This window comes from Mustela nivalis (assembly GCF_964662115.1).
Source record: "Mustela nivalis genome assembly, chromosome: 5".
Taxonomy (NCBI): domain Eukaryota; kingdom Metazoa; phylum Chordata; class Mammalia; order Carnivora; family Mustelidae; genus Mustela; species Mustela nivalis.
Window position 1 is genome coordinate 154,311,238 of NC_139024.1, and position 15,926 is coordinate 154,327,163.

The 15,926-nt window shown below is 41.2% G+C and overlaps 1 protein-coding gene across 1 annotated transcript; it reads right to left on the minus strand.

Annotated features, from left to right (window-relative positions):
* Positions 1–1,328: 1,328 nt before the first annotated feature.
* Positions 1,329–15,846, minus strand: TDP2 (tyrosyl-DNA phosphodiesterase 2). The gene is made up of 7 exons (XM_082731494.1): positions 15,618–15,846; positions 15,452–15,537; positions 11,864–12,037; positions 11,083–11,174; positions 9,529–9,647; positions 7,857–8,027; positions 1,329–2,438 (listed from the first exon to the last, which is right to left on the minus strand). The coding sequence occupies exons 1-7, from the start codon at positions 15,768–15,770 to the stop codon at positions 2,157–2,159; spliced, it is 1,077 nt and encodes a 358-aa protein (XP_082587620.1). The 5' UTR covers positions 15,771–15,846; the 3' UTR covers positions 1,329–2,156.
* Positions 15,847–15,926: the final 80 nt, after the last annotated feature.

Here is a 15,926-nt window from a genome sequence, read left to right on the forward strand (position 1 = left end):
CTGAGTTCAAGCTCCACACTGGGTGTAGAGATTGTTTAAAAATAAATAAGTAAACTTTTTAAAAAAGTGATTTAATTGTTCCCATTCACATCAGTTAAAACTGATTTCTTTAGACATTGGGGTGTCTCAGTTGGTTGCCTTCCACTTCGGCATCTGCTTTCCACTCGGGTCATGGTCCTGGGATTGAGTCCTGAATTGTGCACCCCACTCAGTGGGGAGCCTGCTTCTCCCTCTACCGCTTCCCACTGCTTAAGCTTGCTCTCTCAAATAAAATCTTAAATAAAAAACCAAACCTGATTTCTTAGATTTTGCTATTATAAACAGTAAACAGGAAGTTACTTCACTTGAATGCTTTGAGTCATAGAAAAGAAATGATGCTTTTGGTGTACCTGGGTGGCTCAATGAGTTAAGCATCTGCCTTCAGCTCAGGTCATAATCCTAGGGTCCTGGAATCAAGCCCCGCATCAGGCTCCCTGCTTAGTGGGAGCCTACTTCTCCCTCTCCTCCCTGCTTGTGCTCTCTCTCACTATCTCTCTCTCTCAAATAAGTAAATAAAATCTTAAAAAAGAAATGATGCTCCGGGGCGCCTGGGTGGCTCAGTGGGTTAAGCCACATGATCTCAGAGTCCTGGGATCGAGTCCCGCATCGGGCTCTCTGCTCAGCAGGGAGCCTGCTTCCTCCTCTCTGCCTGCCTCTCTGCCTGCTTGTGATCTCTCTCTGTCAAATAAATAAATAAAATCTTAAAAAAAAAAAAGAAATGATGCTCCTTTCAAAGTTTTCAAACAATAATCACTTAATCTAATACACAGTACTATATATTCTATTTTTTATAATTAGCCTTTTGCTCAATTTTTTTTGTAATATGATATGTATGTTCTTTCAACAATTATTCTTCCAAGTGAATAAATAATTTATGCCAAAAACATCCTTTTCCTATATAAATTAACTATTGCCTCCATAATGTAGACTAAGATATTAGCATTCTCATTTGAAATGATTAAATAAGTATATACAAATCTCCTTTCCATTGTGACTATAAAGGGATTATATATAAATTCAGCTTGTCTTTTTTTTTAGTGTCTTGGCTGTTAATTTTGACATCCCTGATGAAAATGAGGCTCTGTCACTTCTCATTCTAATTATTCTCCCCAGCTTTCCTTTTTTTATACTGAGGATATCGATGTATGCTTGGTAGTTCTTAGTGGGTTGAGAAGCTTCATAGAAGCTGTTTTCTTCCACACAAAAGTGAGTCAGAGCAGTGGACCAGAAACAAGAAGCAGGTAAAAACTTCAATCCCATCGTGGGCATAAAAGCATACTAAAACCAACTATAAACAAGTAAAATTCTTTATTTAAAGTACATTCCTTTTACGAGGGAAAAAAATTTCCTTAAAGCACACTGAAATGTGCTCCTTATCCCTCTCCTGTAAAATAATTCAACTGTATAAGAAGTCTAAAAGGCTATTCCTCTTTAAACATTTATTTTCTGTTAGGAAAAAAGTCCAATGCAGCTATAACACCAACTTTAATCATTATCAAGCCTGATTTTGGCAAAATGAAGAGCAACATGTTGACAAACATGAACTTTAAATAGTGAAGGCATTTCAAATCAGAAGATTTCATTTACAGCTTACCGCTCATGTGCTGTTAGCTGACAAAAATGAAGTCTGCTATAGGATAGTTGCCACCTACTTAAATGCACATAATCATGGCTTTTTCACTTAAGATTATCTGAATTGGAAGATCCAATCCTCCAAGCACAATATTGTCTTATTTTTAAAGATTTGCTTAGATATAAACTATTTGGTGCCTGATTTTAAAAACAGAATATAAAGGCTAGCCCAGAGACAGCGTGGCCCTGCTCGAGAACCAGCCGGCAGCTCTGGGCAGTATCCGTAGCTCTGATGGTCTTGGTGGTCTTTATGAAGAAGTCTCATACTCTGTACGTTTTAGTTTAAATCAACATCAATATTTAGCTCTGAAATTTGAGGATGCATTCCACAAAGTAAGAATCACAGTAGTATTTTCTTCTGTTACAATGGCGTAGTATATTAATTCCTCCATATAACCTACCTTTCCAGACAGGTAGAAATTACATTTGCAAAAATCCAGAACAGAATTACTCAGAAGGCAGAAAACTCTTATTTGGAAAGCATTTCACAAGATCACATCTAAGTTGCACAGAAGCCCCCAGTGATCACTAGGAAATCTACCACAGTCCAGTTTTTCCAATCCAAGGAGGTCCAAACTTTGGGGAACAATATGGCCACTTTCAGCTGCTGTCCTGAAAAATATTCGATCAAAACGAAGCTTACAGGCAGCAGATATTCCAAGGTTAGAGTTCATTTGTGTATCCCATGTATACTGGCAATGCTTAGGTTTGCCCAAGAACTCCCAGACATCCAAAATGTTGCTGGGTAAACCACCACACTTAGTGACCTGAAAAGAAAAAGAAAACTTTTAGTCCTTTTTCTCCTAACAGAAATAAGTTTCAGTATTATGTCTAAGTGCAACATTTCAAATCAGAATGTCACAAATTAATGTACCAATGCGAGATTATGTATTAATATTAAATATATTATAAAAAGCATTTTGGTGTATGGTAGGTAATATAAAAGTACTGTAAGTAGGTAATATAAAAGTATCTAAACAGCCAGAGAGGTCTGGAACTTGTCCTTCTCTTCTGCCATAAACAGATTCCTAACTCTGGGTAGTAGATAAAACTTAGAAGGCTGAAAATCCGCAGCTTCTATTATTGCTATTCGTTTTTTAAAAATGAATCCAAGTGAAAGGTAGGCAAAACTATTACTCTACTTTAGTCTATAAATGTAGACGTACAGCATTTCTATGATCAAATAAGATTAACTGCCTTCAGAGTTTCATTTGAAATTTACTATCAAATCTTCCTTCTCCCTCTTCACACTCCAGGATTTTAACACCATTTTATTGTGGTATAATACAGGCATATCTCCTCTTACTGCACTCCACAGACATTGTGTTTTTCACAAGCTGGAGGTCTGTGACAACGCCGCACTGAGCAAGTCTACTGGTGCCATCGCTCCGACAGTATCTGCTCACTTTGTGTCTCTGTGTCCCATTTCGGTAACCCTTACATTTCAAACTCTTAGTATTTCTGTATTCATTACAGTCATCTGTGATCAGGATCTTTGGTGCTACTATTGTACTTGTGCCCAAGTGACAGTGAACTTAATAAATGTATGTTCTGACTGCTCCATGCACCAGCCTTTCCCCGCTCTCCTCCCCACCATAGGTCTCCCTAACCCAAGACACAATATTGAAATTGAGTCACTTGTCTCCCACTTTAAATCGAAAGCTGGAAATGATCAAGCTTAGAGAGGAACGTGTATCTAAAGCCAAGATAGGCCAAATTGTGAATACAAAGGCAAAGTTCTGGAAGGAAATTAAAGGTGTCACTGCAGTGAACACATGAATGATAGTGACACAGCATTACTGTTGATATGGAGAGTCAGAAGGGCCTAGATACGGGATCATACCAGCCACACATTCCCTTAGGTCAAAGCCTAATCCAGAACCAGGCTCTAATTCAATTCTATGAAGGCTGAGAGAGGTGAGGAAGCCGCAGAAGGAAAATCTGAAGCCAGGAGAGGTTGGTTCATGAGGTTTAAGAAACCATCCCTATAACACGAAGTACAAGGCAAAGCAGCAGGTGCTGATGGAGAAGCCGCAGCAAGTTCTCCAGAAGATGGAGCTGACAGGGTTAACAAAGGTGGCTGCAGGAAACAACTGGTTTCCCATGTAGATGAGGCAGCTCTTCTCTTGGAAGATGCCATTTAAGGCTTTCCAGCTAGAGAGAAGTCAGTGCCTGGCTTTAGAGCTTCAAAGGGCAGGCTGGCTCTCTTGTTAGGGGCCAATGCAGCTTTCAAGTTGAAGCCAATGAACATTCCCCATTCTAAAACTCCTAGGGCCTTTAAGAATGATGCTAACTCTGTATGAAATTGTTGAACCACTGTCTTTTATACCTGAAACTCATCTAACACTGTATGTTAACTATACTGGAATTAAAATAAAAGCTTAATAATAAAAAAGGATGATCCTAAATCTTTTTTTTTTTTTTTAAGATTTATCTGTGAGAAAGAATGAGCAAGACAGAGCGAGCACAGAGAGAGAGACTGAAAAAGAAACAGACTCCCCACTGAGCACAGAGCTTGATGCGGGGCTCAATCCCAGGACCCTAAGATCATGACCTGAGCTGAAGGCAGACACTTACCTAACTGAACCACCCAGGTACCCCTAAATCTACCGTGTTCTATATGTGGAACAACAAAGTCTGATGACAGCTCATCTGTTTAAAATATGACTGATTATTTTAGGGCCACTGTTGAGACCTACTGCTCAGGAAGACAAAACAAAACAAAACAAAACAAAACAAAAAACTCCTTTTGAAACGTTGCTGCTCACTGACTATGCACCTGGTCAATGCACCCACGAGCTAGTGTAGATGGATAAGGAGATGTTGTCTTTGCGCCCACTGACAAAACATCCACTATGCAGCCCATGAAACAAGGAGTCATTTCCACTTTCAAGTCTTACTATTTAAAAAGCACATTTCATAATACAGCTGCCATCTATAGTGATTCTTCTGATGCAAGAATAATTCTGGGAAAAAATGTTAAAAAACCTAGAAAGGATTCAACATACTAGATGTCATTCATGATTCATGGGAAATGGTCAAAATACCCCATTAGCAGGAGCTTGGAAGGTGACTCCCAACCCTCAAGGATGACTTCGAGGGGTTCAGGACTTCAGCAGAGGAAGTCACTGCACATGTGTAGAAATAGCAAGAAAATTAGAAGTAGAGCTACAATCTGATTAAGAGTTGATTCTTTTTTTTTTTTTTTAAAGATTTATTCATTTGACAGATAGGGATCACAAGTAAGCAGAGAGAGAGGAAGGGAAGCAGGCGCCCCACTGAGCACAGAGCCCAATGCAGGGCTCAATCCCAGGACCCTGGAATCATCACCTGAACCGAAGGCAGAGGCTTTAACCCACTGAGCCACCCAAGGCACCCCAGGAGTTGATTCTTACAGATGAGTAAAGAAAGTGGTTTCTTGAGATGGAATCTACTCCTGGTGAAAACTGTTGAAATGACAACAAAGGATTTGGAATATTATGTAGACTTAATTGATAAAGCAGGACAGGGTTTGCAAGAATTGACTCCAATTTTGAAAGAAGTTCTACTGTGCGTAAAATGGTATCAAATGGCATTGCCCCGCACAGAGAAGTAATGAAAGCAAGAGTCAATCACTGTAGCAAACTTCATTGCCTTGTTTCCAGAAATGGCTACAGCCCTCCCACTCTTCAGCAACCACCACCCTGATCAGCCAGCAGCCATCAACATCAAGGCAAGACCCTCTATCAGCAAAAAAGTTCATGACTTGCTGACAACTCAGAGGATGGTTATCATTTTTAGCAATAAAGCATTTTTATTAAGGTACATATACTGCTTTTTAGACATAATGCCCGTGAATACTTTATAACAGACTCCAGTAGTATGAGCATAATTTTATATGCAATAGAAAACTAAAAAATTCGTTTGTTTTACTATAGTATGCACTTCATTACGGTAGTCTAGAACCGAACCTGCAATACTTGCTCAACATAAAAGTTAGCACAGTTCTATGGCATTCAGTACATCCACGTAACTGTGCAACTATCACCACCGTCCATTTCTAGAACCTTTCCATTTTCCCAAACTCGAACTGTACCCAGTAAATGCTAACTACCCTTTCTATCCTCCCCAGCCCCTGGTAACCACAATTATACTCTGTCTGTATGAATTTGACTACTTTAGGAAACTCACATGAGAAGTCATAAAATTGTCCTTTTGTAACTGGCTTATTTCATTTAGCGTACTGTCCAGGGTCTGTCCGTACGGGAGCGTGTTGTCAGTGTTTCCTTCCTGTTTAAGGCTGAATGATATTCCATCGCATGAACACAGTTTGTTTATCCATCCGTCAATGGTCCCTTTGGTTGCTACCATGTTTTAGCTACTGTGACTAATGCTGCTGCTTTGAACACAGGCATGCAGACACCTCTTCGAGACCCTGCTTTTGTTTTGGGCACACACCCAAAGTGGAACTGTTGGACCATATGGAAACTGTTTGTTTTTGGAGGAATCACATCATTTTACATGGCACCGATGCCACTTGATAGTCCCATCAGCACTGCACAAGGGTTCTAATCCAAATCCTCACCAACACTTATTCTTTTCTGGCATTCTGCTAATATTCATGCTAACCGATGTAATACCTCATAATGGCTTTGGTTTCCATGTCTCTAATGACTAGTGATGTTGAGCATCTTCTCTGGTACTTGTTGGCCATCTGTATATCTTCTTTGGAAAAATGTCTGCTTAAGTCTTTTCCTCATTTTAAAATCAGGTTGTTTCTTTTTTGTAGAAATTCTTCATATAACATCAATATCATATTAATTATATTATTGTTACTCACTTGTCAACTGTAGGATTTACAAATATTTTTTCCATCCCGTGGGCTGCCTTTTCATTCTGTGATCATATCCTCTGATGCACAAAAGTTTTTCATTGTGATAAAGTTCATCTCATCTCTTTTCTTTTGTTGTCGTGCTTTTGGTGTCATATACAAGAAGTTGACAAATCCTAAGTCACGAAGCTTTTCCCCTTTGTTTTCTTCTAAGAGTTTTATAGTTTTAGCTCTTACTTACAGGTCATTGATCTATTCTGAATACATTTTTTTTTAAGATTTTATTTATTTATTTGGCAGACAGAGATCACAAGTAGGCAGAGAGGCAAGCAGAGAGAGAGGGAGAAGCAGGCTCCCCGCTAAGCAGAAAGCCTGATGTGGGGCTCAATCCCAGGAATCATGACCTGAGCTGAAGGCAAAGACTTTAAGTCACCCAGGCGCCCCTGAATACATTTTTATATAGGATACAAGGCAAAAATGCACCTCTGGTTTTTTTGTTTGTTTGTTTGTTTTTTGCATGTGGATATCGAGTTTTTCCAGTCATGTGTTGAAAAACAGGATTTTTCTTTATAAGCAGGTCGGTTAGCCAACCAGGTACCACAAAACAGCTACCATGAAGTCATTGATTTGCAAACAGTCCAAGAGTCAGACTTTTTTAGAAATGATCTGTGTGCAAGAGCACAAGATCACAAAGAAGAAGCATTTAGGATGCTGCCTCCACTTCGGAAGTCCCAACAGGCTTCCTTCTCATTTCACTTCTTTCTCTACTCTTGGAGTTCATGGCAATGAAATGAATGTTTCAATTCCCTTCTAATCTGATTTGAGTTCAACCAGAGATGGGGGAAAAAGCAAGGCCAGCTTACCACTTAATATGATCTAAGTCTACAGAGGTCCTAAAAACATCCCAGTATGTCTCAAATGAACTAAGGGGAAAGAGACTTTGTCCTGGAGATGGTAGTACCAGGAAAGGGGGGTTTAAAAAAAAGTAGATAAAAGAAAACTCAGAAGAGAGGTAGGAAAAATTATGATACCCAAATCTTTCTGTTCTCCTCACCTTCCAACTCGAGATACTGCAAAAAAAAAACTTAAATCTTTCCTTATCTCTCTATTGTTTTCTCTATACCTCTCTTTTAAATCAACACATACCATTTTGTGTTGTCAGTTTCAGATGTAATAATTCTGTTTTCCCCCAGTAGTGTCAGAGCTCCTCCTGCTTCCACTTCCCCAGTACCAAGCCTACTGCACAGGCCAAGTACTTACTGAATTGCATCCGCAAGATTGCTTACACATTATAACAGTTTTGGTCAAAAGAAACCTAAATTAGTTTCCACAGCAATAATCTGCCCACAAGCACAAAACTGGCTTTGTCACTCACTTCGTGATCCCTTAAATTTGTATCTCCCGCAAATATAACTGTAGCTGACTCTGGAGCCTCTTGCATTTTCTTTAAAACCATTTTTAACTGATTCATTCGTTCCTTAGCATGCCCTCTGGTGCTCTCCAAATGAGAAGTCATAAGGCAAAGTTCATTTCCCGACACACTTGCCTGCAACAGGATAAATAATTATAGCTGTTAAAATTCACTACCACCAATGAGGAAATTTGATAACAGAATCAACCAATTGTTCAACTGATTGGTATATATTTACCAAAGCAGCACTATATAATCAGCACTATGCTCATATTTCTAGGTCAAGCTGCAACATGCTACTCCTGCTCCCGAAGAAGACTATTTAGCAAGCACCCACTAATACTGCAAGACCTACCTCAAATGTCACCTTCACTCGAGTCCTTCCCCAATGTCCCCAGGCAATCAGCGGCTCCCTCCACAATATCCCTATAGCATACTGGAAAGACTACCTTTAAAGTCCCCTACACTGAACCATAGCATAATTATTTCTCTCCTACAAAGTCATGAGTCATTTGAAAGAGAAGACGGCTCTTTTATTTTCTGCTATTATCAAGAGCCTGGCACACAGGTACTCAAGAAAAGTCAGTTAAATGAATAACTGAGAATCATTTACCATTTTGCAGTTAAGATACTAACAATGCAGGATCTGTTAACTATTTAAACAGCCTGCAGAAGCAAGTCCAAATTCCTTCACACTGGGGATTCATGACCTTCTATAATGTGGATCCAAACTATTTTACCAACTTCTTGTTGGTACACTACTCCTTTTCATGCCCGCTACACCCAACTAAATGTGATGTTCATTTATACTTGTATATGTCCTTTCTCACATATTTTTATATTATACACACACATTGCGCAATATGCAATTTGCCGAAGTTTGCTCATGGTAGTTCTACTTAATGCCTACATCTTTCATATTTTTCAGGGCTCAACTCAAATATAAATTCCCTCATGAAACTTTCACTAAGCCACCTAGCTAATCTCATTACAAGAAAAAAAATTATGTGACCGTGTATGGCAACAGCTGCTAACTGGACTACTGTGGTGATCATTTTTCAACATATACAAATATCCGATCATTGCATTGTACACCTGAAAGGATATACCCTTGTGCCAAATATGCCTCAATTAAAAGAAACAAAACAAAAAGCAATCTAGCTAAAAGTTATCTCTAAACTTCCACGGCACATCATCACACCTCCTCCAGGGGCATTTTATGCCTTTCCTTTATTTTAGTTACTATATACTACAATCTCTCCCTTGCTAATCTGTAAACTCTAGGAGAGGAAGATCTTTTGATTGATTCTTGTAAGCCTTACAGAGTATAACAGAGTACCATATGCAATATATTTGGGGGCGGAGAATCACTTTAGGAAGCAAATGTGAACTGTTGGTAGATTTTTGAGTATTCTTAGGAAGGTATCTAACAGATCAGGATTATATGTTTACAAATTTGTATTTGTGTAAAAACTTAATTTACAATGTCCTTTAAGACTATTTAAAAGGATGTAGAAGAGATAAAATCTTCTCTAATGGCAATTAGAGAAAAAAAAGAAAAAGACGCCACAATGGAACTATAAGAAATAACTCATTGTTAAAAAAATAAATAAATAAATTCTAAAAAATTACTTACATACACACACAAAAGGTTTCTCATCATTTTTGTATTTGGAAAAGGGATAATCTCTTGGCTTTTAAATTTCACTCTCGATTTCTTCAACATTATAGCTGTGAAATATCCTTCTTCATTACCTTCAAATGTTTATGGGAAAGAATTTAGGCTGAGAAGTCAAAAGTGTAGTTTATCACAAAGTTCCCCTACTGAAGGTTTTATAATAGGTACAGATACTTAAATGGATCTGAATCTTCAAAATAGGTGAAGATAGCCAACTGAGTCCCTATGTTTACCTCCCCCTCCTAAAATGTATCTGGATGTATCAAAGAAATACAAAAATAAAAAAGAATTCACGTAAGTGCCGAAAACAGTTAATGATATCAAGTAAGAAAATCTGAGAAATGTCCAAGACACTGAGCCAAGCTAACATGCACTCACTTCTCACCCTGCAAGCATCAGAAAAACTATAGTAAATGAACAAAAAATTTAGAAAGGTATAAAATCATAACTAGAGAAAAGAATAGAAGTAGAGGGGCAGTGAATAAAAGCTTCCAGCTGTTTTCCAGAAAACAAAATCGCTGAAGAAGTGAAAAGTGGTTTACTGGAGCAGAGGGAAACCAGGATAAGAGGAGAGGAGGAGAAAGAAGGAAACAAGGGAAGGACAGGGAGGGCCAAGGAGGACCACAGGTGGCTCCAAAAATGACAGTCTGCAAGCAGGTGGGGGACGGGGAGGGGGACAGAGAAGGAGGAAAGGAGAAAGGGAAAGAATTTTCCAGAACTGAAGGTCACAATCCTCCAGTAAAGTTCCTACCACATGTTCAGCACAATAAACGGGAGGGAAAAACAAAACAAACAAAAAAACCTGACACACTCACACACACACACTAAAATGAGGAAGGAAACCAAGTAGGAGGAATAGCATGGTATTCAGAAAACAAGAAATCTAAAACAGCAAAGAGTCAAAAAGAATCCCCAAGAGAATGCAGAAAAGTTGTCCTACAAAGAAAAAGAGATTACCTTCTCCTTAGCAACTGATAATTTATTAATAAATCAAAATTAAAGTCACGTACTACGTAAAAGTGAAAGTCAAAGAAAACACAAGATTTAGCCAATGATTATGGAATGAAGCCAGGGTGTGGTACATTAAATGCACTCGGTAAAAACAAAATAGATGGAAGAGCCTTTTAAATAACTATCCAGGGTAAAAAGCTAGGAAAAAAACCCAAAATCAATTAAAAGAAATAAAGACAGACTTTCTGAAAAAGTATAACCAAAATGCAATTATCACACTTAAATTTTTAATAAATTAATTTTACAAAAAAACTACTCCAGGTCTCAAATTTTGACAACTTATATTTTCCTGAAAAACCATCCATTCCCAATACTTTTCCCGTATATTAAGCTGAATAATATATTCTCTTATGGTTTTTCTATTATCCTGTATCTGGCTTACTTTTCTCAAACTTTTCTTATTTCTGCTTTTTCTTGTGTGTACTCGTATGGGCTAACCTTGATTTATCTCTTTCATTGACTGTTTTTCAAAGACAAAGATAGTAACAGGAAAATTGTTACCTGTAATCATCTCATAACTACTTGCTCTCTTCTTTAGGTAGCTACAATACGGGGGAATAACTTCCTGCAGAAATATCACATCTGGGCTGTACCTAATTCAAAACATCAATTTATAATAAATACCAAGTATACTATTTCATTTGCTGACACCTAGATTAGCAGAACACCACAACATAAAAGAAACATAAAGCTACTGCCCCCTAGGGCACCTTAACATTCAATGTTTATACTGATATTGGGTAACTGTAAAATGCGAAATATCTGTGCTATTTAAAAATACCGTAAGAACAAATTCAGTTAGAAAAACATACGTCCTAACACTTTAAAGTGAGAAGAACTGGAATCCCTGACAACAGGAATCAGTATATGGAGAGCCTATGAGGGTCCTATACTACAGTAGATGCCTTCCAAGTTACGAATCCTCATGAAACAATTATCCATAAGGACACCGAGCTGCAGAGAACCCCGGTGGTTCACAGGGGACTACAGAAGGTCATACAGCTAGTACGTAGCAGATACAGACCATTCTGGTAATTTAATATTGAGAGCAGTAATTATATACAAAATTTAAGTGAAACAGTACTAGAAGCCTTTTAACAAAAGTTAGTGTTCCCTCCCCACCTCATCTAGACTCTTGCTCTCAGAGGCAATCATCTCTATTCTTTACGTTCTTCTGGAACTCAGGTCAGATTCCAAAACCCATAATCTCGACCATTGCCCTCTTTATAGATAGGTAAGCCACATAATCATGCCACCATTGAACCTAAGCAATAATACTTACAAAGTTAAATAGGAACACACCCCTCGAGCCCTCTCTTGCAGACTGTTTAGATCCAATCCATCAACATTCCAGGTAATGAAAGAGAACACGCTGCCGTCTTCTTGCTGAATCCCTTCAGATGTACTGGCTTTAGAACTAACGGAATCAGTTGTCTCTTCATTTGTTAGGTCAACACTGGCAAGATCACAATGAAACACAACTCTGCAAATTATCTCTGAACTGATTAATTTTAAATTATTTTTTTCTATTTGTAGCCCTCATCTTGCGGAGAAAGAAATCTTGTAAACTATAACCTGAAATTAGACTACACAGTGTAAGATTTCCAAATTTGGATTCACTTTAAATCATACGTGAAATGTATGAAACACGTGAAATAAGATCTCACTGTAACAGCTGCGAATTCTTTACCAGTCCCCTCACTGGAAAGTGAGGTCTAACGCCTCTCCTCCCGGACTCTGGGCTTTACTGATTCACTTGACCAACAGAATACGGCGGAAAGGAAATCCTGGCACTTCCGAGGCTTGGTCATATGAAACTTTGCAGCTTTCACTCAAGCGTTTTTGACCACTCTCTCCCAGGAGATCACGTAAGAAGTCTGACTGCCTGACGCTACCATGCTGGAGAGGCCCCACGCACAAGCCCCAGGCCACGGTCCTGACCTACCCCACACCATCCCCGCCAAGGCAGGTATTTGAGTGGAGGGAGAAACCATTATTAAAAGGTGACTGACAAGCAGTTATACACAACACATAAATTTAAGAAATAGGTTTTATACTTATAACGTTAATACATTTAATGTAAATAATTTAACTTTTTAATTAAAAAGTTTATTGAGATATAACTGACATATAACATTATATTCATTCCAGGTGCACAACATAATGATTTCCTATTTGTATACATTGTAAAGTGATCACCATGATCAATCTAGTTAACTTATTAACTTCTTATTTGGAAATGATAACAAACTTTCAGTAAAACAGTATTAAGAATTCTTTTCACCATTCACCCACATAAATGTTAACATCTCACTTCCTTAACGTTTACCTGCTTTGCTCTTTTTATTCTGAGATATTTGCAGAAATATCTTTGTATGTACCTCCTATAAACAAGGACAGGCTTACACGTATACCTAGCATTACTGCACATTAGAAAATTATCACTTATACAACATTATCATATAATTTTAAGACTTATTCAAACTTTACCAATTGCGCCACTAACGTTCCAATTTATAGTTCTGAGCTAGGGAACTCCTCCTTTTAGCCATTACTCAGCTGGATTCACATTTTTTCTGTGGGACTATTTCAAGGGATCCACTTCCTCTGTCTCAATGTCTTTTCTTTCTTTCTTAAGATTTTATTTTTAAATATGCTCTATACCCAACATGGGCCTTAACTTACAACCCCAAGATCAAAGGTCACATGCTCTACCATCAAAAGTTGCATGCTCTACCAACTGAGCCAGCCAGGCACTCCCAGAACGTACTTTTTTTTTTTTTTTTTTTTTAAAGTAGGCCCCACACTCAAAATAGCGAGGGCTTAAACTCACCACCCTGAGATCAAGAGCCTCTGTTCCAATCTCTTTCCTGGTTACAATTTAGGTTTTAAGTGATGGAAATTAACTCAGGCTCCTATGTGCAAAATAGAGGCATTTAGAAGGCAACAGAAACATGTCACAGAGCCAGGTATGGGAATGCGGCTATCCTGGAGAAAATGCAACCGAGGCTTTCTCTTGATCTGACTCCACTGATTCAACTTCCCTGGGCTTCATTCTCCTTCTGCAGAGCACCATTCTCAGCTTCCCCACAAATACTAGGTTCACGCTACTGTTCCAGCTCCACAGGAAGATTCAGACTGAACTCGCTTCCTCCCAATCTGGAAATCCCAAGAGAGAGGATCTGACAGGCCAGCTTGAGCAAGGCGAATACCTCAACAGGTGAGGCAGAGCTCTGTCACCGTGGATGAGGGTACAACTCCCCCAATAACAGGCTAGTCAGGGAAAGGAGCCAAAAGAAATGATCTTATTACATCTGTACGGTGGTGCAGCTGAAGAGATCAAAGGGACAAGTGTCTTCACTATGAACAGTTAACTCTGCAGGCTGCCCATATATCCGGGAGAACTTTATATATATTTATTAAGAGCTTATTACACGCCAAATATTGTTCTAGACTTTGGGGACTTAACAATGTACAAAACAGATACTAACTTTCCCAAAAGTAGTTTAGCGGGAGACAGAAAACATTAAACAAAAACAATTATAATATAAACAAAGTTACTGTGAGCGGCTCATGCAGGATGCTGCAAGATTACCCACAAGGGAAAACCTACCCAGACTTGAGAGATCAGGGAACGCTTCTTGGAGGTAAGTCATGACTAAGCTGGGCCTTAAGGTAAATACTACTTAACACGGAAAGAGTCGAAAAAAAAAGGTTCTAGGCAAAGGTAATAAATGTGGGAAACAAAGGCGAAAGAAAAATTAAATGTCCTTACTACCTACAGCCCATTGACAAGTCCCTGAAGCAGAGTGCCCTTCCCCTGGGGACTCAGCTGCCTTAATGTTAATACTTTGCTAAGTCTTATTAGCCCAGCACCCAGGATCCTGTGAGTCTACTTCAACACAGAAAAACACCCTTGGAAACTTCCGCCATCTCTACCACTCTCTCCCAAGGTACATGTTGGCAATCATCCCCCAAGCATATGACCCACCGATGTCCATCTGAAGGGTCTCATGACGGAGTTTTTACTAAACAGTAGTAAGTGACCTTGTCCTAACAACAGCGAGCCCCCTCGAGGCCCTGGAAACCCTGCTTCCAAAGTACCTTGGAGACTCTAACCCCCTCCCAACGTGAAAGCCTGAAACGGGCCACTCCTCCCAATGCAGCTCTTACAGCCCAGGGGCCCTCCTGTCCCCGTGCTTTAATCAAACCACATTATTTGCACCAAAGAGGTCTCAAGAATTCTTTCTGGGGCGCCCGAGTGGCTCCGTCAGTTACGGGGCTGCCTTCGGTTCAGGTCATGATCTCACGGTCCTGGGATCCGTCCCCGCACCGGGCTCTCGGCTCCGCCGCGTCGGCTTCTCCCGCCGCCCCTCCCACCGCTCAGGCGGGCGCGCTCCCGCGGTCTCTGAGATAAATCAAATCTTTAAAAAAGAAAAAAAATCTTTCCGGGCCGTGGGCTCCAAACCCCAAAGCTTTTCTACATCATTAAGTATCTTCACAAGGGACGCAAGGCAAGAGAGCACGCCCGCTGGACAGAGCGAAAGGCGGATGCCCGGTGACCACCTGCGGGGCAGGAAAGCGGGTGGGAAAGACGCGCGGCGGTCGAGCCGCGGGGAGGTGGACGCGTCCCGATTCCGAGCGGCGCGGGAGCCCCCGCCCCCGCCAGGACGTGCGTGAGCGACCCCCGCCCCCCCCAGGAAGCCGGAGTCCTCCAAGCTCCCGCTCCGGAGCCCAGAACTCTGCCTCCCCCACCCACTCCGAAGCGCTCCCGTCCCGACCCCGGCCGGCCCGCCGCGCACGTCGGGGAAGCCCCCAGCGCCGCGCCTCCGCCCGGCCCGCGCCCCCGCCCGGCCGCGCGCCCCCTCACCAGTGCTCGGGCCCCGCCGCCGTGCCAGGGGGGCTCTCGGCGGCGCCGTCCTCCGCGGGCGGCTCGAAGAAGGAGTTCAGCGCTCTCTGGAAAACACACACAGTCGTGAGACGCGGGCGCGCCCGGCCCGCGGCGAGGAGGAGGGAGAGCGGGCGACGACGCTTACTTCCATCGCCCAGTCGTTCTCCGCCAGGTAGCACTGAGCCACGGCGGGGTCGCAGTTCGCGACCGAGGCAAACTCCACGCACAGAAGCCGCCGCCTCTTCACCTCGGGCTCGCCCTCGGCCGGCTCCGCCTCCGAGCCGCTCGGCCGCTCCATGCGCTCGCCCGGGGGCCCCCGCGCCGCCCCCTCCCCGCCGCGACGGACGCCGAAGCCCGGATCTGCGCAGGCGCCCGGCGTCCCGGCGCGCCCACCTCCAGCACGCGGGCGGAAACGCGCTCCTCCCTCGGAGTGCGAGGGGAGGGATTGCGCCGC